Genomic DNA, 24775 nt, shown 5'->3' on the forward strand with positions numbered 1-24775 from the left:
AAAAAAAAAAAAAAAAAAAAGAGCCATAACCATAGGACGAGGCATAAGTTGATTTTGCATCAAAGACAGGTTTAAGTTGCTTGTGAATTTTGCTGTAGAGGAGAAGAATGTCAATGTAGTTGGTTTCAAATAGTAGGGAGTTTCAGTTTTTGTGAATCTTGAATAACTCTCTGTTTTGTAACCTTTGTTTTGTTAGTTGAAAAACGTCGTCTACTGTAAAATGGTGTAAGTTACGTTGTTTGTATTTAAAAAGTTTAAACAACTTGCTCTGTCTTTATAGTTTCCTAGATTTTGTAAATTTGGGCTTGTTAATGTTGTACAGTAAGGTCCAATAAACGGGAGTAAACCAAATTGGATACGATTATGTGTGATTAGTGTATTCATTTATTGAATATAAAACCATGGCGCCATTTTATATTTCTCTTATTCGTTAGTTCTTTTTCTCCCTCATCTCTCTCTCTCTCTCGCTTTCTCTCTCTCTCTATCTCTCCCTCTGTCTCTCACTGACACTATTTTTCTCTTGCGACATGGCTGAGCGATCACCACGCGATGATCCCGAGAATATGAAAAACTCTGAGAAGGGCTTTCTTGATTATGATGTCACTGATATATGTTTTGAATCTATTCCAGGAGATAACAAAGATTTGAATCTTCAAGAAAAGTCAACTAAGATAAATCCCGATCTTTGTGATGATGGTGCCGCTCAAGAACCACAAGTGAAAGGCTCTGCTTCTGCTTCTTCTTCCGCCATTAATGAATCCAACAAGGACACATATGCTTCTTCTTCTTCAAGAAACCGTGGAACTGGCGAGATAAGGAGGGTTGATAAAGAAAAGGATCGCAATGATGGTGATACGCCCGAGGTAGATACTATTCCTAAGTTTATTTGATTTGCAAGTAAGTAGTAAGATAGATGCTTAAATGTGAAATTTGGGTTTTTAAATCTTGGCAGGAATCTGATAATGATAGTGATCAGAAAGAGAGATATCGTGAAATGGAGAGGTTTTATGATAGATTTCTTGGGCTCTCAGACCATAGAGAAGAAGCTGAGAACAGAGAAATACAGATCGACGAAGAAACCATGAACCCGCAGCAGCAACTCAGAGGTCTCAGAGGACCAAACCATGGATCAACATCTTCTACAAGCGATCGAACCAATATCAGCCGAACTCTTGGTATGCAGAGTCAACTCTCTCCCAGGGCAGCATCATGGAGACTTCAGAACACATATCAGCAGCCTCCAGTAGCTAACCAGATGCCAAGGCCGAATCAATTATATATTCCGCCAATGAGCCAAGATCAGATGATGTACCCGTATCAAGATCCAGAGGCTTACCAGAGGTACCCCTATCAACATCCAGTGGCTAACCAGATGTACCCGTATCAACATCCAGAGGCTTACCAGAGGTACCCATTATAGAGGGTACATATATAATAAAGGATACTTATGTAATTAGTATGAACAAAACCCTTATGTACAAGCCTATATATATTGTAATATCTTCTATCAATGGAATCAAACATTTCTTTACATGGTATTAGAGTAGTAAAAGTCCTAGACCTAAATTTTTTTTTTCTCCTCTCTTTCTCCCTTTCTCTCTCGCTGCTTTTCTCCTTCTTCTTCACGTTTCTTGTTACTATGGCTGACTCTCCATCTGATGTCATCAATATTGCTTCTGCAACTCAGCTTCATAACATTAACATGTCAAATGTTACCAAGCTCACTGCTTCAAACTTCTTGATGTGGAGTCGTCAGATCCGTGCCTTGCTCGACGGTTATGGACTCATTGGCTATCTCGATGGCACCTTCGTGGCTCCTGCTTCCACTGTTCTTTGTGCCGGTCTCACCACACCAAATCCCGAGTTCAATCTCTAGCAACGTCAAGACCAACTTATCGTTGCTAGTCTCCTTGGTGCGATCTCCGTAGAGATCCAACCCATACTCTCTCAGGCGTCCACGACTGCACAGATCTGGACCCTTCTGTCCTCTACCTATGCGAAACCAACCTGGGGACATATCAAACAACTCCGGGAACAGATCAAACAATGGTGTAAGGGTACCCGCTCTATCAATGAATACGTCCAAGGCCTTGTTTCTCGTTTCGATCAGCTTGCTACGTTGGGCAAACCATACGAGCATGAGGAAAAAATCGAGTATCTCCTGAGTGGTCTTCCGGAGGATTAAAAACCGATCGTTGATCAAATGGAAGGTCATGATTCTCCCCCTACTATGCTTGCGATTCATGAGAAGCTTATAAACTACGAGTTGAAGCTTCAGTCACAAGCTTTTGCTTCCTCGGTTGTTCCTGTTACTGCCAATGCTGCCTTCTACAAGTCCTCCAATCAAGCAAACTCTTCCCGTGGTAATCGCTCTTCTCGAGGTAACAATTCCTTTTCTTCTCGTGGTGGTCATGGTCGCGGTTACCAGGGATGCTGTCAGTTGTGTGGTGTGTTTGGGCACAGTGCCAGGAGATGTTCTCAACTACCAGTGTCCAGTCGTGGTTTTCAACCCTCCGACGGTGATTACTCTCAACAAGGTTTGCCTAATGCAAATCTCGCTGCTGTTCCACTGTCAAATCCGGCTAGTTGGGTGATGGATAGCGGTGCTACGCATCATCTAACCTCTGATCTGTCCAATCTCTCTCTTCATCACCATTGCTGATGGGTCTGGTCTCAAGATCACTTATACGGGTTCCGCCTTACTCCCTACACCCTCTCGTTTACTTGCTTTGAAGGATGTGCTTTATGTTCCTGATGTTCGCAAAAACCTTATTTCGGTGTATCGATTGTGTAATGCTAATAAGGTCTCGGTACATTTCTTTCCGGCATATTTTCAGGTGAAGGATCTGAGCACGGGGGCACAGTTACTCCAAGGCCGAACTCAGAATGAGCTGTATGAGTGGCCGGTTAATCGCATAACCATCAACGTCTTCTCCGCTTCATCATCTCCTGCAACCGATCTCTCATCATGGCATCTTCGACTTGGGCATCCCTATTTTCCCATTTTAAAAGCTATTGTTTGTAAGTTTTCTTTACAAATTTCACCTTCCTCAAACAAACAGTTATCATGTTATGATTGTTTCATTAATAAAAGTCACAAACTTCCTTTTGCAACAAACACTATTTCTTCATCTCAACCTCTTGAATACATTTACACCGACGTTTGGTCATCTCCTATCACCTCCACTGAAAATTTCAAATACTATCTTGTTCTTGTTGACCATTTTACTAGATACACATGGATATACCCTTTAAAGCTCAAGTCCCAAGTCAAAGATGTGTTTATTGCCTTTATGGCTCTTGTTGAGAATCGGTTCCAGAGGCGGATCCGCACTTTGTATTCAGATAATGGTGGAGAGTTCATCGATCTACGTTCGTTTTTGGCATTACATGGTATCTCGCATCTCACGACACCGCCTCATACGCCTGAGCATAATGGGATTTCTGAAAGGAAACCTCGCCATATCGTAGAGACGGGCCTCACTATGCTTGGTCATGCATCTGTTCCTCGCGGTTATTGGCCGTACACATTTGCGGCTGTGGTGTATCTTATAAACCGTATGCCCATAGAGGTCATTGGTGGTGATTCGCCGTATCACAAATTGTTTCAAACACAACCGAACTACAACAAGCTCTGAGTCTTTGGGTGCGTCTGCTATCCATGGCTCCGCCCCTATCGCAGCAACAAACTAGAGTCTCGTTCTACGACGTGTGTTTTCCTCGGTTATTCGCTTACTCAAAGTGCTTACTTGTGTTTGGATGCTACAACAGGCCGTGTATACACCTCTCGTCATGTACAGTTTGTTGAGACAAGTTTCCCGTTTTCAACTGCGACCTCACCACCACCGTCTTCTCCTCCGGTCTCGGTTGTTCACCCTTCATCAACCGTGATACTGGTAGTGTCGCAACACCCGGCTACCTCATCGCCAGCTCATTCTACGTCAACCCCGTGCAACGATCCTCACCCTCCATCACCAACGGTGCCTTCGTCACCTTCACCATCACCGGAACAAACATCAACTCCATCAGGTTCGTCCTCTCCATCTCTTGATCTTAATCACGAGACACGCACCAAACGGACTCATGATGGGTCTCTCTCTTTGGGTTTAAACGGCCCACTTCATGAGACTCCTTCTAGCCCATCAGGCCCAACAACAACAACAACAACAACATCAGCATCAAGCCCATTATCTTCTTCCTCGTCCTCTCACTCCACGACGCCATCATCCACCTCGACGTCTGCTGAACCTGTGATCCCGGTTCCGACACCTGCTCTGCCTCCACCACCTATTCAGCACGCAATGCAGACGCGTTCCAAAAGCAACATCGTCAAGCCAAACACTAAATATGCTCTCTTGGCCACTTCGTCATCACTGATACCGACGACGGTGGCAGAGGCGTTGCGCGATCCAAACTGGCGGAATGCAATGATTGAAGAAATTAATGCTCAAATACGGGAACATTCATGGGATTTGACTCCTCCAACTGCACAACAAAAAGTTATTACCTATAAGTGGATTTTCACACTTAAATACAAACCTGATGGATCTATAGATCGATATAAGGCTTGGTTGGTCGCTCGAGGTTTTCATCAGCAATATGGGGTTGGTTATTCAAAAACGTTTAGTCCAGTCATTAAATCCACCACGATTCGTCTTGTGTTGGAGATTGCGGTTAAGAAGAATTGGGCAATTCATCAAGTTGACATCAACAATGCTTTCCTGCAAGGTACTCTACAAGAGGAAGTATATGTCCTTACACCCATATCAACATCCAGTGGCTAACCAGATGTACCCATATCAACATCCAGTGCCTAACCAGATGTACCCATATCAACATCCAGAGGCTTACCAGCAGAACTTCTATCAACAGCCAGTTTCCAACCAGATGTACCCGTATCAACATCCAAAGGCTGACCAGATGTACATGTACCCATATCAACATCTAGTGCCTAACCAGCATAACTTCTATCAACATCCAGTGGATAGCCAGCAGAACGTGTATCACTATCCCATGGTTTACCCGAGAATGTCGCAGTACAGGAATGTAGCTAGAGGACAGCCAAGATCATTTGGTAGAGGTCAGAACTATTACAACCCACGACAAGCACGGCCTCATCTAAATCAACAAATGATGCAACGTGTGCCTCAAACGCAACAGCCAAGGCAGTCTCAAGGATTTAACGCTAGACCACCTTCTGAACAAGGTCAAGATCAGTAGCAGCCTATGTGAAACGATATTATCTATGGTTTTCAAGTTTTTATTTTTCACTAGAAGTCTCTCGGGTTGATTTTTAGTAAGTGTAATTGAATTGGTGGTGATGACTGTTTAGTCAAAAGTGTGGACCAAGGAAGACTTCTTTTCTAAGACTTCATTATGCAGCTGCTAGTTAATTTTCAATAATTTTCACTTGAAGACTAAAAGTTCACTCTAGTCTTAAAGATTCTATTTTTAGAATTCTCAATCTTGTGTAGTTTCTTAAAGATTAGAAAACGTTGGATATATCGTTTAGTCAATATTCAAGAACAGTTCAAATGCAGAAGATAAGAATGAATACAAGTCAATAAATGAAAACGTCAACAAATGAAAACTTGTCGCACAAGAAACAAGTAGTACTACTGGTACAAAAACAGAGTGAGTGCCTCCGACAAGATCAGAAGCAGAAACGTTGGCGTCCAATATATCATCACTATTCAAAAAAATATCAGGTTATATTCACCGGTCAAATCATATGATTGAACGGGCAGGAATAATATTCTTTTAGAAAGATCAGTTTTGTCAAGTTATTCGGCAGCAATATCATTCTCTCAATATACCATTGTTGTCCCCATCTCGATTCAATCTTCTTGCTTCCCAAGTTTTTCTGAACCTACATCTCCAAACGTATCTACAATAGCAGACGCAGCCTCCACTTTGTGGTTAGAGGGTCAGTGCGTGTGGTACTTAGTAGAGGTCCAAAGGAGCAGTCTTAGTAGAGCTTATTCTTGACATGATTTTGGAGACATTTATATTAGCAGAGCATCATGAAGATGCGAGCACATGGGCTCTTTTAGGTAAAGAACATTATTCTCTTATTTTCCTTAACATAGGTTTGTTACATAGTTTGCCTTATATATGCATTACATTCTTAGGATTTCATCTTTAACAGCTCACTATTCATATCACACATCATAAGAGTCCAAACATTCAAACCTATTGTTGAGTGGTATATTGTTCGTGCAGTCCTTCTTTGCTTTCACTTTATTGTCTCTTTGTGCAGGTGTAGACAACCGTTGAGAGGAGGGAGGCTTTGTCTGCGTATTAGGTCTGACTGCACTATGTCCAGTATTGGGCCTGGCTGTGTTGTTAGATTTGGGCTTCTGCAACACTGGATTGTTGATGGACCGAGGTGATGTGCAGCTTGTTAACAGCTCAGTTACTTCAGTCGTCCATATCTGATCGACTCCTTCATTCACTTTTTTACTCTTGTGAATCTGAGATCTGATCTGAGGCAATTGGTCGGTGTTCTTACCAGAAGAGATTGAAGCTGAGATCGGAGCAGTTGTTGGTGCCCTGCTATTAATTTCTTGCAAAAACTTCGATTTTTTTTGATAAAATTGTAAATAAAAACGTTGAGTGTTTAGTTAGATTACTAAAAGTTATCTCTCCATAACAGATATCAGTAACATATAACAACATCCCAAAGTCTTTTGTTTTGTTTTCAATGTTCAAACAGAACATATAACTGACGTTATTTACATTTACACACTACTGTTAACGTTTCTGATAAAAGTATGAAACTGTTAATTTCGGTATGTCACAGCCAAAATTTGAGTTCTATTCTTCACTGTTAAAATTGCTACGTGTACGTCATCCGACGGATCGTGCACCTCAGAAAGCAATGTTGATGGGCCTAAAAAGAATTAAAAAAGGCCCACTAAAGCTGTTAACTATATCAAAAATCCCACATCGTTCAGTTGAAGAGACATAGCTATGTTTAAATAAGGTTAGAGTCGAAGTAGTTATTGTCCCTTCGGGGACATCCGATAAAATTGGAACGATACAGAGAAGATTAGCATGGCCCCTGCGCAAGGATGACACGCACAAATCGAGAAATGGTCCAAATTTTTTTTTTCCTTCTAAATTCTGATGATCAAACCCTAGATAGATAGGTCTCTGTCGTTGCAGGCTTTGATGTTCGTTGTCTAATGTTTGTGTTCCCCTTTTAAGTTTCTTATGCTCTTTCTAGTTTATCATGCAACTAATTTTACAGCTCGATTATGAAACCTTAAGAGTTCCCAATTTTTGCAATTGCAGTTTCTAATGTTCGTTGTTAAACGGTTTTGTTCCCATCTCTGTTCTAGTTAAAGCTCAAACTCTTTGGTTGTATCCGAAGGACTTCTCCACTTGAGTTTTTATTAGCGAATAGTGAGTTAAACACTATGCATGTCTTCGTCCTCAATTCACCATTAAGTCACTACATTTGATTCAGTTTAGGAGTAAACACGTTTTTTTGCGGTTGGTGAATTGGTTTTTTATTCTCTTGTCAGCTTTTATCTTCTATTCTACTTATCTATTTGGAGTTTCAAGCTTGTAATTTTGGTTGAATTTTCCCCAATGCTCATTATTGTGTTCATTTCCTTTTCAGGTTCTGAAGGCTATGAGTTTCTGCAATTCTGGTAGTCCTCTCGACCCCTTTGAATTGGTTTTAGTCAATCTCTTAGCAATGTCATGTGTTGTGTGTACAAAAAATATCAAGACTTTAATACTGCTTAGGTGTTACAGATTCAATTTTTTTTTTTTAATCTCTTTTCATAATCTGTCTGCGTCAATTTCATTCATTGGATAGGGATAGGGTTTTAAGGAATGTGGTCATGTGGGCACAAGTGTTTAGTGTTAAAAAATGATTAGAGGTAAATTGGGAAGATATTAACCCCTTGAATGTCAATTGTCAAGTGTCAACCCCTTGAATTGGTTTAACTTTTAGTCAATCTCTTAGCTATGTCCTGTGTTTATGTGTACCAAAAAGATCTGGTTAACATCTGGTTTTACTTTTAGTCAATCTCTTAGCTATGTCCTGTGTTTACTTTTAATGCTGGTTAACATCTCTTGTCTGATATTTTCTGCACCTGTCTGAATCAATTTCATTCGTTTGGATGGGAATAGGGAGGGTTTTAGCCTTGTAGGGAATGAGGTAAATGAATAGAAAGATGGTTTAGATCAAAGACACAAGAGGGAGGTTGTAGAGACATGTTTAGTGTTTAGGTTTACTGAGACATTTGATGTTCACCGTTTTGGAAAGTTTTGGCAATTTTACTGGATGGTTGTTATGTTGTGTGGATCAATTGCGTTAAATAAATGTATGAGCTTTAAAGCTCAGAAGAATCAAATGATTACTTTGTAAAATCACATTCCATAAGGTCTTTGAATCATCCAAGAAGTTTTCCAATGTTCTAGTTGAAAAAGATGACCTGAGCGTACTTGTCTCAGACTCAGACTGTGGTTTACTATTGGGTCCATTTCCGTTTTGGGTTTTGAACACTCTTAAGTTTCTGAAATTTTGGTAAACTTGTAAACCCTTTTGAATTGGTTTTGGTTAATCTCTTTTCACAGTGTCCTGTGTTTCAAAGATGAAGACTTTATTTCTGCACCTGAGTGAATCTAATCCTTTCATTGTTTTGAAATTTTGTTTTAGGAAACGAGGAAAGTTTACAGGAAGCTGGTGTAAATTAGAGACCCTTTAGCGAGGGTGAAGATACACATTTATGGTGTTGTAAATTGACATGAGACCCATTAAGAGCATTTGAATTGACAGAATCAGAGTGTTCTTGTCTCAGGTAAACCTGCTAAGACCCAAAGATCTTGGTTCTTATAGTTTCACCTTTTCAGTCTTCAAGATCCCAAAAAAAAACTAAGCCCAATTATCAGGACAACTACTAGCCTCTTATGGATATGGAGCAGACTCAGGAATCTACTGAATTGCAAAGAAGCATTGAATGAGAAGTTCAGTTCTCAGTCTCAACAACAACAACAAAGGGAAACTAAAGAAAAGACATAAAAAGAGTCACAACCTTAGGATATGAGCTTTAAGTTGATTCTGCAGCAAAAAGAAAGAGAGACTTTTTGTGTTTCCTGGTTGTTTGTGAATTGGCTCTAGAAGAGAAGAAGATTATTGTGCTTGCTTTCAATTGGTGGGGAGTTTCAGTTTCCAGCTGTGTAACCTTTGTTCTTTGAAATGTTCCTTCTATTGTAAACATGGTCTGTTTACAAGATTCTTTGCATTTGTTTGTACTTGAAAAGTTTGTAAAACTTAGTTCTGTTCTGTGTTTGTAATCCTTAAAGTTTATATTATAAGCTGTGAAGTTTTGTAATTGTTTGAAAACTTTACAATTACCAATTAAAGTGAGGTCCGATAAACCGGACTTAACCGAACCAAACGGATCCGGTTTTATGTAATTGTAATTTGTACTTTTTACACACGTAGAAACGCAAGTGGAGAGAGAGGAGTCGGGCTTTAAATACTAAAATGCTTTGTTAAATTTTTTACATTTACTATCTTCGCTAATTCCTCTGCTTCTCTTGCGACATGTCTGAGTTTATCGATCAAGATGATCCCAAGATGGAAGCTTTGAATCTTCGAGAAGAAAGAGTGAAGGAGTCTGAAGATTCTACTCAAGTTGTCTCTGTTGCGCCTGCTTCTTGTTCCGCCATTACTGAAGCCAGCAATAAAACAGATGCTTCTTCTTCAAGAAACCGTGACGGTTGTGAAACTGGCGAGACAACGATGGCAGATAAAGAAGACGACGATCGCAATGATGGTGATGATCCCAAGATGGAAGATATGAATCTTCAAGAAGGCTCGAATCCGGAGCTTTATGATGATGGTGCCGCTCAGGAATCACAAGTGGAAAACTCTGAAGCCAACATGAAAACAGATTCGTCTCCTTCTTCAAGAAACGGTGAAAGTAGTGAAACTGCCGAGACAACAATGGTAGCTGAAGAAGATGATCGCAGTGATGGTGATGACGAAGAATATGAGTCCAAGGTAAATACGAATTGCGTAGATTTCGAGTTTACTTGATATACAAGTATGTAAGATAGATGCTTAAATGTGGAATCTTGGTTACAAATGCAGAGCGATGAAGAAACCAGTAGTCTTGTTACTCAGCCTCCTGAAGAAATTGTTGGATTAGGTACTCAGCGTCATCGTTCTGTCTATGAAAATGTTGGATTCAGTAGTCTTGTTACTCAGCCTTCACATCAGAATCCAAGGGTTGATCAGATTGCTAGGAGTGGTCAAGCGATGAACCCACATCAACAACACACAAGACCATACCGTGGATCAGCATTGCATGCAAGTTATCAGAACAATTTCAGGCAACCTCTTGGTATGCAGCAGCATCCGATGGCTAACCAGTTTCCCAATGTAGTCCCAATGCAAACTCAGATGTTTAATCCAGGGCTTGCACCTGCACCATGGGGACCACAGAACACATATCATCAGCATCCGATGGCTAACCAGATTTCAAATGTAGTTCCAATGCAAACTCAGATGTTTAATCCAGGGCTTGCACCTGCACCATGGGGACCACAGAACACATATCATCAGCATCCGATGGCTAACCAGTTTCCCAATGTTTTCCCAATGCAAACTCAGATGTTAAATCCAGGGCTTGCACCTGCACCATGGGGACCTCATAACACCTATCAGCAGCATCCGATGGCTTACCAGTTTCCCAATGTAGTCCCAATGCAAACTCAGATGTTTAATCCAGGGCTTGCACCTGCACCATGGGGACCTCATAACACCTATCAGCAGCATCCGATGGCTTACCAGTTTCCCAATGTAGTCCCAATGCAAACTCAGATGTTTAATCGAGGGCCTGCACCTGAAATATGGAGGGTTCAGATCACATATCAACAGGATTCCATGGGGATTCAGAAGTTTATGCCATGGCATGTATTTAAACAGCTGGACTGCCCATTGTCAATGGGGCCAATCATGTCTCCAGTGCTGGCTGCGAGGGATAGTGGCTATGTAATTGAACAAAGATTGATCAGTAGGGGAATGAGGCCAAGACAGGATCCAGTAATGCACCCATATCAACATCCAGAGGCTAACCAGCAGAACCTGAGATTGGGGCAATTCAGAAGTGAAGATGTGTTTACTACAATGAAACCAGATGGACAGCGAAGAACGTTTGTTATAGTTCGGAACCCTCTAAACCCACAACAACGCAATTTCGTGTACATAGATGCTGTATATGTGAGAGCACCACTGGCTGAGGTGCATCGTATGGTGCAACTTCATAATCAAGCGCAACAGCCAACGCTGTCTGAGGAGGTTGACGGTCCTGCGTCTTCTGAACAAGGTGGAGATCAGGTTGACGGCGCTGCGTCTTCTGAACGAGATCAGCAGCAGTCTCAGGAGGTTGACGATCCTGCGTCTTCTGAACAAGGTGGAGATCAGCAGAAGCAGCCTAGGTAAAACGATTCTTGACAGTTTGACATGTTTTCCAAGTTTTTCTTTTCTACCAAAAACTCTCTCAGATTTGGTTTAGTATTGAACAAGCAAAGAGTGATACCATTGTTATGATACTAAATAGTTCACTCTACTAGTCTGAAAAAGTTGTCTTTTTTGGAATGCCCATCTTGTGTAGTCTCCTTAGGATTCAGAAAGGTTGATCAACTGTTAAGTCAAAGATCTATTCAAAAGTGTAGAAACCAAAACGAAAATTGCAGATGAAGAAAGCTTTCCTCTTCTCCATCGTGTAGTCAATTTCAATCCTTTTCAGTGAAAGCTCAATCTAGTATTCATAAAAGATTCTCCTTTTTACAATACCCAGTTTTGTGTAACATTGAAATGTGACTCAGAGGGATATCGAAGGATTTGTGAGAAGAAAAAAAAACAGAGCTGACAAAACCACGAGAGAGATAGCGTAAATGGGTTAAAAAAAAACTGAGAGAGAGAGAGAGAGAGAGAGAGCTGAGAGATGAAGACGGAGAGAAGGATTGATTATCGGATTGTGTTCTAAGCTGACACAGTCTGGGTTTGGTTGATTTAGGGATTTGATGGTTTTGAATTTGGGGTATTTTCTTTCTTTTCTGGTAACAAAACATATAACTGACGTTATTTACTGTTAACGTCTCTGGGGATAAAATTGTTAATTTCGCTAAGTCACAGCCAAAATTTGAGTTCTATTTTTCACCGTTGATATTGCTTACCTGTACGTCATCCGACGGATCGTGACCTCAGAAAGCAATGTTGATGGGCCTAAAAACAATCAGAAAAGGCCCATTAAAGCTGTTAACTATATCAAGAATCCCACATCGCTCAGTTGAAAAGACAAAACCTGTGTTTAAATAAGACCAAGTGCATTGGCGTCCTAATGCACCGTCCCACATAATAAAAACGCCAAATTTAAATCAAAATCATGTTAATATCTAAGAAACGTCTCTAAATATGGGACGTAATTCGGCCGTCCTCCATTACACGTGGCGCCGTCTTATTTGGTGATGTTTTTTTGTAGGGTTCGACCAAATGTATCGAGGGTTCGACTCATTTTTTTATCTCCGTCTCTCTTTCTTTATCCTCTCTTTCTTTGGACGGCGATTTGATTCCGACCAAGTGTTTTCCTAGACAATTGCCTGAAGCATAGAGAAATCTGCCGTCACTTTGCTCTCGCCGGTTCCAATAGATAGAGGTCTGTGTTCGTGCTTCGTTTCCGACGGCCTCAAGGTAGAGTTTATTTGATGTATTATCTTTTTGGGTTTTAAGGGATTTGTTTATGTGATTCTATCGATTTGTCTCTCAGTTCTGATTCGATTGTTGAGTATGTGTGTTTATGTACAAATTCCCTCTGATTTTAATTTCGATTTAGGGTTTCAAAATATGTTTTTGATTTCGATTTAGGGTTACGATTTAGGGATTCGATTTAGGGATTCGATTTAGTTTTAGGGTTTCGATTTAGTTTATTGGGGTTCGATTAAGGGTTTGGATTTATTATGGTTCTGCTTTTAGTTTCTGATTTTATGACCACAAGTAATGTTGGTTCCAATTTTTTTTTCGAATGCAGATTGCAAACTAAAAGTTTGTTGCTTTGGTCGGATTTCGTAAGTGATAGCAAGCGAGTCGACATGGTAAGGCAACCACATTAAACTCATTACTACTTTGTTCATGCGTATCCGTATTCTGTCTTGTTAAACCGAGTCTAACATTTTACTTGTTTGTTGTTTATGAGTTTCCTCAGCTTTCATCTCATGAAAGCCTCACATAAGGAGGGACACCAATGCTCATACCAAAATTAAGAAACTCTGAAAATAAGATTAAAATATTTGAGGGACCAAGTTTTTGTCCCAACCAATGCTCATGGTCTAAGGTTAGAGTGGAGTGTATGATTGTCCCTTCGGGGACATCCGATAAAATTGGAACGATACAGAGAAGATTAGCATGGCCCCTGCGCAAGGATGACACGCACAAATCGAGAAATGGTCCAAATTTTTTTTTTTTCCTTCAATTTTCTGATGATCAAACACTAGATATATCTCTGTTGTTGCAGGCTTTAATTTGATGTTCGTTCGTTGTCTAATGTGTGTGTTCCCCTTTACAACTCTTATGCTCCTCTAGTTTATCCTACAGGTTTGCAGCAAAATCTCAATTTGGTCCCCTTTTCAGTTTGGAGACTCTTGAGTTTTTTTCGAATTTTTTGTCAACCCTCAAACTGGTTTTGGCCAATCTCTTAGCAATGTACAAAAACAAAAGATCACAACTATAATGTCGGTTAGGTGTTAATTATAAAGACAATTTTGAATCTTCAGTCTGAAATTGTTTGCACTTGTCTGAATCAATGGTAATAGGGTTTTAGGGAATGTGGAAAATGCATAGAAAGCTGGTTTGGATCAAAGACACAAGAGGGAGGGTGCAGAAACAAGTTTCCAGAGACAATTGATGTTCACTTCTTCTTATGTAGTGTGGATCAGTTGTCCTTAGATAAATGTTACAGCTTTAAGCTAAGAAGAATCAAATGATTACTTTTGTAGAATCACATTACATAAGGTCTTTGAATCATCGAAGATGATGTTCTACTTGAAAAAGATGACCTGAGCGTACTTGTCTCAGACTGTGGTTTACCATGTTTACTTGAAAAATGATGCATCCACAATCCAGCTTGACTCTGTTTCAGTGTCCCTCCAATGATTATACTTAGTTATCATCATACAGTTATCAGGAAATCTACTATCCTCTAATGAGTTTTTAAGATTGTGGTTTAGCCTTATGAGTAGGTGAATTGCAGCAAGTCCATGATACATATTTGCATCCTAACCCCCTATCTATCCCTAAGTCTAGCTCCAATGATGTACTACCGGCAGCAGCAATTCATGAGTGTTCAGATGTTGTCAATAAGACCAAGTCAGCCATGAACGTTTGTTGTAAATTCGAGCTACTTCAACCAGCAACAACACTTGAGCCTCCCCATAAATTGATTCACCCCGATTCTCCCAATGCAATAGGCAGAAACACCATGGCCTTAGCTCAATCAACGAACAAATGATGTAACTTTCAGTCTTATAGACAAAACATATCTCAGGGGTTTAATGCTGGACCGTCTTCTGACCTAAGTCAAGATTAGCAGAGCAGTTGACATGATTTCCAAGTTCCACAGTTCCAACTTTGGTACTGTATATGACTTTTTATTCAAAGTTTCTATAAACGTTAATTATTATCTCCCTAATCAAATATATTCAGTTTCAAGACTTTTAAAGTGAAAAAGTTCAGTACTTCTTCAAGATTCTCTTTTAACGTTGGCCACTCTCGTGTGCGGTCGTGTGCTTGTGCTATTCTCAAACAAATCCACCGGCCAGGCTACTAAACACGGCGATAGTTTCAAGCGAGTGTACGATCACGCGCTTTCTGATTCAACGTTTACATTAAAGATCCAAGATTAAGCTAATCCCATAATTAAAAGGGAAAGACATGATAATTAATATAATCAGATTGATATTGCCAACAATTTAAGCTATCATTCATCTCTCTACGGAAAACACTGAATTTTAAAACTAATCACTTTTTTGATTCTTCGTCTCTGTTACCAACGCTTCGGTTTCTCATTTTCTCTCTTCCGACAGTTCCGAATCTAATTCACAAATCAGTTTCTTTTCTCGAAGAAATTGAAATCTTTCTCCTCTTCTGTCTCCCTCATCTTTGTCTTTGTCTTTGTCTGCAAAAAAAAAACCTTTGAGAACTCTGATGCTTTCGCCCTAATTTGATCTGCAGCAGCATCTGTCTTAGTCCAAAGGACTTGTCTTGTTATGTTTCTATTAAAAGGATACAAGACTTAAACTTTAAGCATAGTTGATTGTTCTGATCTTGAAACTCTGGTTTAAAGTCATTAGATCTGACCTCAGCTTAGGACTAAACAAGCTTTTTTATCGCTGCCATGCCAAAAGCGATAAACAGCAGTAGTAAAAAACCTTTTCTTTTTATTCGGTTGGTGCATTGGTTGTTGGTGTTCTTATCAACTTTCGTCTTCTATTAATTAGCTATTTTGGTTTTGTCACTTTCGTTGGAGTTGCCCAAATTCTGAAACTTTGCTGCAATATCTCTATTGGGTCCGGTTTCCGAAAATTCTGGTAATTTTCTATCAACTCTTTAGTGTCTTTATTTGTACAAAAGATTAAGACTTTTGATTTGATCTCCTTGTCTGAAATCAAGTTTAAGATAGGCAAAGCTTCTGTGTGTTCTGGTGAGGGGAATGAAGAAAGTGTATAGGAAGCTGATTTGGATCAGAGACCCATTAACGAGGGTGAAGAGACACTTTAGTTTACATTCAGGGTTTAGGGTATTCAGATATAGGAAATGGATGTTCCCGTTTCTAGCTAGCTTGGTTTTGTCGGTTACTCTCTTAATGTATGTTCTTTATGGTCAGTTCGACAGTTCTTTTGTGGAGGAGGAGCCATCATTGTCTTTTGATAATGTCTCTGAAGAATCAAATGATTACTTTGTAGAATCACATTTTAGAAAGTCTTTGAATCCGACAAGGGGGGATTCGAATTCTTCAGAGGTTCCTAGGTTAGCTTATCTGATCTCGGGGACGAAAGGTGATAGTCATAGGATGATGAGGACTTTGCAAGCTGTGTATCATCCAAGAAATCAGTATGTTCTGCATTTGGATCTTGAAGCTCCCCCTAAGGAAAGGCTTGAGCTAGCAATGTCTGTGAAGAGTGATCTGACTTTTCGTGAAGTCGAGAACGTTCGTGTTATGTCTCAGTCTAATCTGGTTACTTATAAAGGCCCTACAATGATTGCTTGTACGCTTCAGGCCGTGGCGATTTTGCTTAAAGAAAGCTTGGATTGGGATTGGTTCATCAACCTTAGCGCCTCGGATTATCCTCTCGTTACACAAGATGGTTAGTTAGTTAACTCAAATGCTTTTTGTCCTAAATTAGTGATTTTGCTGTTTTGGTCTTTGATATAGTATTGGTGTGCTTTCTTGCAGATTTGTTGTATGTCTTCTCAAATTTGTCTAGGAGTGTCAATTTCATTGAACATATGAAGCTTACCGGGTGGAAACTGTAAGTAGAAACTGCTGTAATAACTACTGAATCATTATTCCTGAAATAGAAAAATAAGATATGGTTATTTTTTTGTAGGAACCAGAGGGCCAAATCAATCATTGTTGATCCTGGCTTATACCTATCGAAGAAAACTGAAATTGCTTGGACTACTCAACACCGTTCAATTCCTACATCTTTCAAGCTGTTCACAGGTTAGCTAGCATCTTCAACTCTACATTACATAAGCAGGTCTACTGGATGAACGAGAGAGATGGTTTATTTATTTATCTGTCTTGTCTTTAATCTTGCAGGCTCAGCGTGGGTAGTTCTGAGCCGGTCTTTTCTTGAATACTCAATCTTAGGATGGGATAATTTCCCAAGGATAATCTTAATGTACTACGCAAATTTTGTATCCTCTCCAGAAGGATATTTCCACACACTCATATGCAACACCGAAGAGTTCAAGAGCACTGCGATAGGGCATGACCTGCACTACATAGCTTGGGACTATCCTCCAAAGCAACACCCGAATTCTCTATCAATGAAGGATTTCGAAAACATGGTCAAAAGCAACGCCTCTTTTGCTCGAAAGTTCCACAAGAACGATCCTGTATTAGACAAGATCGATAGAGAGCTCTTAGGCCGCACTCACCGGTTTTCCTTAGGAGCTTGGTGCATTGGTAGCTCGGATAACGGCGCTGATCCGTGCTCTGTTCGAGGGGATGACTCAGTTTTGAAACCAGGCCCTGGTGCTGAGAGATTAAGGGAGCTTGTTCAAACACTTTTATCTGATGAGTTCAGAAGAAAACAATGTACATGAGAGAGGTAATGATTCAAGCTAAAAAAAATTGTACATTCATTGTGTTTTAGTTCTACTCATAGGTCATAAGTTTCCATATAAAGTTATACAAAACGATCCAGATCGCCGAAATTTTTTCGATAAAAAGCAATTACAATAGCAAGAATATGTAGATAGAGCTTCAAAATTGAACTCTTGCTTCAGCTCTGGATTCAACACAAGAAATTGAAAGGGATCTAACAAAAAAGAGTTTGAAGAAAACAATGTGTTTCCTTTTTGAAATCAAGGTTTAAGTACAGTTGTAAAGAGGATAGGGAAAAGAATCACAATAACAAGTACGATAGCGAGAATAATGGCGATACAAGTCCATTTTCTCGAGTTCTTCTGAAGTACTTTAGCTCCTTGCAATTGATCAGTCCCTCTCATGACAAAAGAGCTCGCCTTTGAGACATTTGATTCGATGTCATTGAGCATATTCCCTTGAGCTTCCACAAGAGCAGCCATGTCGAGGAACACTTGGTGCAGCTCTAACAAACTCCGTTCTATCTCCTTAACCGTGTCGTGTCGTTCTTGAATCTCTGATAATGTGTCCATGATCTGTCCACGACCTTGCTCTTGTATTGCTTTTTGGAGAAAGCGTTCGCTCTCTCCGCTTGATATTAGCTTCTCGACCGTCTCTTCATCTGCTTTTTGCCCCGTTACAGTGAAGTACCTTCAAAGATTCAACCGAAACACACAAAACTTTACCATCTCTTAGTTTGAACAGTTCAACACTTTTTGTAAAAAGATTTGATCTTTGTTGATTCAGAGGTACTACCCAAATGAGAGAAAGAGAAGTAAGATCATATAAAACTTACCGTCTCTCGACTGTTTCTTTATACTCAGAAGCCATTTTGGTACGTAGTCTCTGAAAATCATCCATCATGTCTTTAAGCTTCTTCCCCAATCCACTAACGACAGATGTTCTGGTGCGATCAGCAGACGATCCAGGACCACAGCCAGAGACTTTCCTCTGTGCAGCATTAGATTTCTCCAAAGCCACAAGCTTTGACTTTATCATCTTGACACGTTTCAAGACCTCTGTTACACTCGAATCCATACGAGCGCGAAGCTTTTTAACAGCCTTGGAATCATGTACGGTCTTGGACTCTTCGTTAGCGTCTTGGAGACGCTTATGAATCTCATCGACAGCTTTCATGTCTTCTTTAACACTCTCGACATATCCGAAGAACTCATCGAGGTTGCCTGAATCGAGAGAAGCATTTTGAGATTCGATGTCATCGAGTTGGACTTGATGGTTCAAGTCTGTGTATCTCTTGAATGAGCTTGAGATCAGATCGTTCATGGCGACGATCAAGAAATCAGAGAAAAAGGGTTTGTTTTCTTAATTTCTTGAAAATGGACAGAGGAACATTATGGTGGTTTAAATGATTGACTTTAAGCTAGATAGACCTTTTAAGAGCTGTCTGAAAACGAATGCGAAAAAATACTAAATAGGCATTGTCGAGCTGTGTGCTTAGAACCAGTCAAGAGGGTCTAAAGACTAAGGAAGACTTTGTTAAGAAGATGGAATGTAATCACGACTTTATGATTTGGTTGGTACCATGTTGCAGAGACGTGGTACCAATTAAAGTTCTGTGGGAAACATGGAGCCCACTTAACCCAAAAATTTCAATGTAATTAAACCGGTGGACCTTAAGGCTTTTATGTGTTATGATGTACCAATTTTTCTAATAATAGGCTTAGGATTGAAGAAACAAGAACAAAAAGCCTACTTAAATTTGTAAACCAACCAAACCTGTGAATTCATTAAGATAGAGCTGAATTTGTATCTGCATATTCCAGCTTTCTTGTAACTTTTAACTAATAAGATTTCTAGATTAACCAAACTAGACATACATTAAAATCACGGACAAGTCCAACCACAAGATTATTCTGCTGTAAAATCATTGATTCAAGCTACTCTCGTAAGAGAGTTCTGTTTTACACATGGACACTGACACTAAGCTAAATGATTTCACATAAGACTGACTCGATAAGACACAAAAACCTTCTATGGAGAAAAAGAATAAGACTTGTTCCTATTCCAAGTATGTAACACCAAAAGGACCAGCTTTTCACCTTTCTCACCTGAGTGGTCTCTGAAAACCTCCCAAGTTGAAGAGGGTGTGAATGGAAGCAGCATCGGTCATGAAAGGAATCTGAGCATAGACACCAGCAAGAGCGCACCGTATGCATTCAAGAAGCAGACATATGTAGGTGAATCCGACGACCATCCAATAATACATCCCAAACTTTCCTTTGAAATGAATCAGCGGGAAGAAATTGCTCGTGCACCATATGACCTGAAGAGCTGTTTCAAGAAGCATACCCATCATCATGTGAAACCTCAAGTAATGAGGCAGCTCTTTGTTCTTCACCACCCACATATAACCCAAGTAGCAGTAGACCATGAAGAACCAGGTCGGCCATCTGTTTATAGCTCCCGGGATGAAAAATATCATGTCTCCAATGGTGTCATACTTTTCAAGAAACGGTTGGAGGTAGAACCCAACATCAGATATTTGGAGGGATATCAAATAAGGAACACAAGCCAATGTCCTCCACCACCATTCAGGTCTCTCTGCAATTCTAGGCAGTTTGATTTTAAAGAAATCATCTTTGGCCACTCTTGCAGGCTCTATTGGTCTCCGTTGCCTTCTCAAACCAGGAGCTAATGATGGCAAGCCATGAGCAAATAGCTGGTTCGATGATGTTGCTGCTGCTGCTGCAAAGTCCAAAGACGCAGTTGCTGCAGGAATTTAACATCCGAGATCAGTTGAATCACAAAGAGCACAGCAATTAGCTGCCAAAAGCCTCAAAGCAATGATACAGGACAAGTTAAGCTACCCTGTCTTGTGGGTTTTGTAAGAGGAGCTCATCATATTCATACATGATGAAAAAGACTCAACTTGAATCCAAATTAATACCTTTAAGAGGAGCAATCTCTCGGGGACATTTCTGTGAAATTGAGCTTGCTGAAAATCTTAACTTTGCAGATGAATCAACATTGGGGAAGATCACCCTTGGATTCACAACATTCTTCAAAATTGGACTATGGTTCCTGGTTTAGACATCATGATGATCACGAAAAGGTAAGCACAACATCAAATCTATGTGAAAGCAGGCATATGCAAGAAACTACAACACATAAAAACACTCAAAGTTTAATATTACAAAGCCCAATCCCAAATTGATCATCCACCAGCATAACAAATCGAAATCTCAAGACTTCGTAGGGAAATTAATTCGAATTTTCATTGGAATTGACGATTCAAACAGTGCAGAGCGAAAAATTAAACGATGCAACACAAATCATCAAAGGAACGAGGAACTCCAAAATCGGAGAAGGGAGAAGAACCAAAAAAAAACGCAGAGAGATCGAAAAGCATTAACGGAATCATGAGTTGATTAAGTAACCTGGGAGCGAGGAAGGTGAGAGAGCCACGGTTGGTGGTAGTCGCCGCTAAACCCTGCATATTTTTTTTTCCTCCGGCGAGAACCTTCGGAGCTTTAGGGTTTCGATATATTTTTTAAAAAATAATCAAAAATCAGAAGAAAAAAAAAAATCGGCGAGGAGTAGAGAGTAAACTTTACGTGCAAGAAATATGAAGCCACCTGATTCTGACAAAGGTGGCTATTTTTTTAATTTAGGTCGGTTTAAGTGATACTCCACCTTATTGGGCTTTCAATAAAACCCATCTATCCCAAAACTAGGCCTGTTTTTAACGAAGAGGCTTTAAAATTAGAGAGGGTCATTATATGAAACAATAATAAAACCATATAAAACCAAACGTGAAAATGTCTAGAAGTAATAGTTTACTAGTATCTTCTACTATCTACTATCAAGTAGGAACGTCTTGGTTTATGCTTGAGAAATCTCAAAGGCTCGGGCCAATCTGCCAAATTTAACCGCGTGTGGATGTAATGTAAGCAGCATCACTAAGGATTGGAATCTGAGGATAGGCTCCAGCCAATGCGCATCGCAAACACTCAAGAAGAACACAAAGGAAGCTAAACCCTACCACCATATGATAACGTATGGCCAACCGTCCATTGAAGTTGATCAACGGGGAGAACTCGCTCGTGCGCCATATGATCTGCATTGCTGTTTCCACAAGAATTCCCATAATCATATGATACCTAAAGTAGTATGGCAAGTTTCTGTTCTTCACCACCCACGCGAACCCTAAGACGCAATACACCATGAAGAAATTGTATTGCAAGTTTTTAGCTGCTCCTGGGATCAATTTTATGATCGTTTCTCCAAGGGCGCCGCCGTGCTGCTGAAGGAAAGGTTTCATGTAAAAACCAATTTCAGACATTTTTAGGGATATCAAATAAGGTACACAAGCCATGATCATCCAAAACCATTCAGGTCTTTCTTCGGTTTTTGGTAATCTGAATCTTGAAATGTTCTCATCTCTATAATATGCTTTCACAGGCACAGGCTTTCTTGGTCTCGGGTTTCTTCTCGCACCAAGATCAGCCAATGGTGGCAAACCATGACCTAAGAGCTGGTTGGATGATGATGCAAAGTCCACATGCGCATTTGCTGTAGATTTGGGGAATTAGTTTTCAAGGTGAAGAGTTATACAAGTTTTTAAAATCAAGATTCATCAGTAATATGATAACATAGCATACCTAAAAGAAGAACAATCTGTCTTTGTGGACGACTTGAGCTTAATTTGGGGAATGGACCAAAATTGGAGAAATAAACTCTTGTAGGTTTCACGTATTTCTTGAGATATGGGCTCTGACTCCTGCGTTATGAAATTATATTATGACCACACAAATACATGGACCTATCAATCTATGTATATGAAACACTATTAATTGTCATAGCAAGGATTATTCTCTAAGAGCACTCTACAAAATTTTCAAGAAATTAACATAAAACCCAAAAATTAACTGAATATAAACAAAGAATCACATGATACAAATAGCAAAGAGGAATTTCTAGGTGAAATAACTAGTGATGTACGATAACGCAAAATAGACCCCAAGGTGAATTAAAGTTCATTCCCTGTACTAGGAATAAATCGAAACCACATGGATTCGGTAGCCAATGTGCGAAGATTGAGTTCGAATTCCTATTAAATAGACGATTAAAAGTTTTTTTTTTCAAAGAAGGACAATCAACATATAGATCCATAGTAAATCGAAGAATCCTATGAAGAAGGGGCGAGAAAACAAAATCAACGAAAACGAAAACGCAGGGAGATTTAACGAGAGAGAGAGAGAGTAAAAGAAGACCCTGAAAGCTAGATGGGTAAGAGTGCCACGGTCAGTGGTCGCCGCCAAACCCTGCATAATTTCGTCTATAGGTTAACGTAACTTTGACAAGATGGCATATCATATTATTTTCTCTTTTTATATTTTTATCATCTTCTTGTTTTTTTCCTTCCCATTAAGATATGATATAATCAATATATAGGAATTTTCTTTTTTTTTTTAAACAGAAATATGTTATAATTTTTTTTTTTTTAAACTAGGAAGAAGTACGTACGTCATCCATAAAAAATAGTGAACAAACAGAATTCGCAAATTTTTAGCTTACAATAAAAAACAAAGAATTCTTTCAAAAGAATGAACAAGCAGTGGAGCCACGTTCTTGAACCCGGCCACATTGAATGTGACACTGGCAAAATGATTAAGCGAACCAGACAATAGCTTCCTGCTATTACGCACAATAAACTGTGAACAAGGCTCCATGAAGCTAAACCCCACCACCATCATATAGTACATCTTTAGCCGTCCATTGAGTCGAACCAATGGGGAAAATTCGCTTTCCAACAGAATCATTCCCATAATTTTGTTAGAAGTCGAGAAATGAGGTATGATGGACATTAAGCGGCGATATACCATGAAAAGCCTTAAGCAATTCTTTTGCTGTTCCAGCTGGGATCGAGTTTTCATCTTCAGATGCTCTCACATGCTTTGTTAGGCTCGGGTCATGAACAAATTTATTGTTGAATAATGATGATGATGATGATGAGTTCTTCAATATTGTCAATAGCTTATTATCACCTAGAAGAGGAACGACAATCTTTCTTTGCAAACTGGACATTATCGTCAATCTTGATTTTGGGAATGAACCAAAGTTGGAGAAACACACTATTGGTTGTTTCAACTGTCTCTTTAGATGTGGACTCTGATCAACCTTGCTTTATAAATTTAGTGATCACGAAAGTACAAACACACAGTTTTTAATAATATAAGTATTTATTAAGATCAACAAGTATCGAATTAGTTCATTCCAAAATCGAAGAATCCATATTGTACTGTATTTAGAAGGAAAAAAAAAGGCAAGTAAAAACATAAAAATCAACTGTATATATCATCATCGATCGAAGGAAAATCCAAAACGGAATAAAAGATAAATTTGAAAAGAGAAAAATGAGTAAAAAAAAACCTTGGAGCGAGGAATGCAAGAGAGACATGATCGGTGGTTGTCACCATAATTTCGTCGCCGGCGAGAGAGCGTTCGAGGTATTTAGGGTTTCGGAGTTAAAAATATCAAACGGGTAAAAAAAATATAACCAAGCCGGTTAACATTGTACCGATTACGAATAAGGCCAATAATATTAGCGGGGATAGTTGCGACATTTTGGTAAACGGACCACCGCTCGGCTTTTCAAATTTGAGTCTGGGCTTTTGTATAAAGCCCAAATACTTTTAACATTAAACCGAACCGACAGCAACTAAAAGGAAAGTCAATTAGCCGGGGGGGTAATTTCGACTTTTAGGAGACGGTGTTTTAGGGCTAAGGGTTTTGAAACTGAAACCTCTATATAACAGCCGCGTTGAATGAATCCTAATCAAATCATTCACAACCTCACACTCACACGATCGAATTGTAAATTAGGGTTCTTCAGTGTTTTTTTATTTACTTAGATTTAGGTTTATTGATTTATTATTATAGCGATTAGCAGGAGCCCCCGGGCTACTCTGAGTAATATAATTACATGAAGACATAAGCCCCAAAGCTCCTGCTAGATTGATGTCATTCGTGTTGCAGTTCTGTCTTGTTTTTTTGAATCCGGCTTAACTGTGTCAAAGCAATGTCTATATATATAATTTTGATTCGTTATTTGTTTGATTGATTAGTTGTTATTGTGGGGGGCTATGATTACAAAATTATCCGCGCTTCTGAGATTTTGGTCTATGAAGTACATACGGTAAACAATGGTTGAATTTCTTAATATGAGCCTCTAAAACGTGTTTTGTATTGATTTGTGTTTGTTGTTTGGTTTTGGAGAGAGCACTGATGATTAAATCGAACAGCTTTACGCCAGTTCTGCTTCAGAAAATTCTTGATAGAAGAAGCTGTATATTAATCTGAGCTCTTTATGTTTGTTTTTCTTTTATGTTCTTTATATATTGTTTGCCTATGATGATATA

The 24775-nt window shown here is 39.4% G+C and overlaps 7 protein-coding genes and 1 long non-coding RNA gene across 11 annotated transcripts; 5 read left to right on the forward strand and 3 right to left on the reverse strand.

The window, feature by feature from the left end:
* Positions 474-1434, forward strand: LOC104707748. Its single transcript, XM_010424169.1, has 2 exons — positions 474-863; positions 953-1434. Exons 1-2 carry the CDS (start codon positions 528-530, stop codon positions 1418-1420), a joined length of 804 nt encoding a protein of 267 aa, XP_010422471.1. The 5' UTR covers positions 474-527; the 3' UTR covers positions 1421-1434.
* On the forward strand, positions 6981-12061 carry LOC104707750. Of its 4 annotated transcripts, XM_019228621.1 has the most exons (5): positions 6981-7189; positions 7297-7407; positions 7628-7658; positions 8675-8816; positions 8908-12061. In XM_019228621.1, the coding sequence occupies exon 5, from the start codon at positions 10109-10111 to the stop codon at positions 11465-11467; it is 1359 nt and encodes a 452-aa protein (XP_019084166.1). In that variant the 5' UTR covers positions 6981-7189; positions 7297-7407; positions 7628-7658; positions 8675-8816; positions 8908-10108; the 3' UTR covers positions 11468-12061. The 4 variants fall into 4 exon arrangements, with proteins under 4 accessions (XP_019084166.1, XP_019084167.1, XP_019084165.1 ...); XM_019228622.1 differs by lacking the exon at positions 7297-7407; XM_019228620.1 differs by lacking the exon at positions 7297-7407 and having other exon boundaries at positions 6981-7097.
* Positions 9566-10060, forward strand: LOC104707751. Its single transcript, XM_019228811.1, has one exon. It carries the CDS (start codon positions 9566-9568, stop codon positions 10058-10060), a length of 495 nt encoding a protein of 164 aa, XP_019084356.1.
* Positions 12452-14079, forward strand: LOC104707752. The gene is made up of 4 exons (XR_754703.2): positions 12452-12718; positions 13056-13119; positions 13230-13618; positions 13837-14079. It is a non-coding gene; the product is annotated as an uncharacterized LOC104707752 (long non-coding RNA).
* On the forward strand, positions 14964-17388 carry LOC104707753 (beta-glucuronosyltransferase GlcAT14B-like). The gene is made up of 5 exons (XM_010424172.2): positions 14964-15609; positions 15692-16386; positions 16476-16551; positions 16630-16745; positions 16845-17388. Exons 2-5 carry the CDS (start codon positions 15732-15734, stop codon positions 17351-17353), a joined length of 1356 nt encoding a protein of 451 aa, XP_010422474.1. The 5' UTR covers positions 14964-15609; positions 15692-15731; the 3' UTR covers positions 17354-17388.
* On the reverse strand, positions 17484-18891 carry LOC104707754 (syntaxin-123). Its single transcript, XM_010424173.2, has 2 exons — positions 18190-18891; positions 17484-18044 (listed from the first exon to the last, which is right to left on the reverse strand). The coding sequence occupies exons 1-2, from the start codon at positions 18675-18677 to the stop codon at positions 17615-17617; spliced, it is 918 nt and encodes a 305-aa protein (XP_010422475.1). The 5' UTR covers positions 18678-18891; the 3' UTR covers positions 17484-17614.
* LOC104707755 (protein TIC 20-IV, chloroplastic-like) lies at positions 19213-20986 on the reverse strand. Its single transcript, XM_010424174.2, has 3 exons — positions 20792-20986; positions 20302-20435; positions 19213-20123 (listed from the first exon to the last, which is right to left on the reverse strand). Exons 1-3 carry the CDS (start codon positions 20848-20850, stop codon positions 19459-19461), a joined length of 858 nt encoding a protein of 285 aa, XP_010422476.1. The 5' UTR covers positions 20851-20986; the 3' UTR covers positions 19213-19458.
* LOC104709777 (protein TIC 20-IV, chloroplastic-like) lies at positions 21280-23441 on the reverse strand. The gene is made up of 2 exons (XM_010426337.1): positions 23237-23441; positions 21280-21926 (listed from the first exon to the last, which is right to left on the reverse strand). The coding sequence occupies exons 1-2, from the start codon at positions 23439-23441 to the stop codon at positions 21280-21282; spliced, it is 852 nt and encodes a 283-aa protein (XP_010424639.1).

Source organism: Camelina sativa, chromosome 8 (assembly GCF_000633955.1).
Source record: "Camelina sativa cultivar DH55 chromosome 8, Cs, whole genome shotgun sequence".
In the NCBI taxonomy this organism is placed as follows: Eukaryota; Viridiplantae; Streptophyta; class Magnoliopsida; order Brassicales; family Brassicaceae; genus Camelina; species Camelina sativa.

What these genes read in the sequence shown, in the direction of transcription:
- LOC104707754 (XM_010424173.2), bottom strand. Translation starts at nt 18,677, where the DNA reads ATGAACGATCTGATCTCAAGCTCATTCAAGAGATACACAGACTTGAAC. An exon ending in AAAGAAACAGTCGAGAGACG is followed by an intron (nt 18,045 to 18,189) that starts GTAAGTTTTATA and finishes GAATCTTTGAAG; the next exon opens with GTACTTCACTGTAACGGGGC.
- LOC104707753 (XM_010424172.2), top strand. Translation starts at nt 15,732, where the DNA reads ATGAAGAAAGTGTATAGGAAGCTGATTTGGATCAGAGACCCATTAACG. An exon ending in TCCTCTCGTTACACAAGATG is followed by an intron (nt 16,387 to 16,475) that starts GTTAGTTAGTTA and finishes GCTTTCTTGCAG; the next exon opens with ATTTGTTGTATGTCTTCTCA. An exon ending in AAGCTTACCGGGTGGAAACT is followed by an intron (nt 16,552 to 16,629) that starts GTAAGTAGAAAC and finishes ATTTTTTTGTAG; the next exon opens with GAACCAGAGGGCCAAATCAA.
- LOC104707751 (XM_019228811.1), top strand. Translation starts at nt 9,566, where the DNA reads ATGTCTGAGTTTATCGATCAAGATGATCCCAAGATGGAAGCTTTGAAT.
- LOC104707755 (XM_010424174.2), bottom strand. Translation starts at nt 20,850, where the DNA reads ATGCAGGGTTTAGCGGCGACTACCACCAACCGTGGCTCTCTCACCTTC. An exon ending in CTCACCTTCCTCGCTCCCAG is followed by an intron (nt 20,436 to 20,791) that starts GTTACTTAATCA and finishes TGTCTAAACCAG; the next exon opens with GAACCATAGTCCAATTTTGA. An exon ending in AGAGATTGCTCCTCTTAAAG is followed by an intron (nt 20,124 to 20,301) that starts GTATTAATTTGG and finishes AAATTCCTGCAG; the next exon opens with CAACTGCGTCTTTGGACTTT.
- LOC104707750 (XM_019228621.1), top strand. Translation starts at nt 10,109, where the DNA reads ATGCAGAGCGATGAAGAAACCAGTAGTCTTGTTACTCAGCCTCCTGAA.
- LOC104707748 (XM_010424169.1), top strand. Translation starts at nt 528, where the DNA reads ATGGCTGAGCGATCACCACGCGATGATCCCGAGAATATGAAAAACTCT. An exon ending in ATGATGGTGATACGCCCGAG is followed by an intron (nt 864 to 952) that starts GTAGATACTATT and finishes AAATCTTGGCAG; the next exon opens with GAATCTGATAATGATAGTGA.
- LOC104709777 (XM_010426337.1), bottom strand. Translation starts at nt 23,441, where the DNA reads ATGTCCAGTTTGCAAAGAAAGATTGTCGTTCCTCTTCTAGGTGATAAT. An exon ending in ATTGCTTAAGGCTTTTCATG is followed by an intron (nt 21,927 to 23,236) that starts GTATATCGCCGC and finishes CCAAATCTACAG; the next exon opens with CAAATGCGCATGTGGACTTT.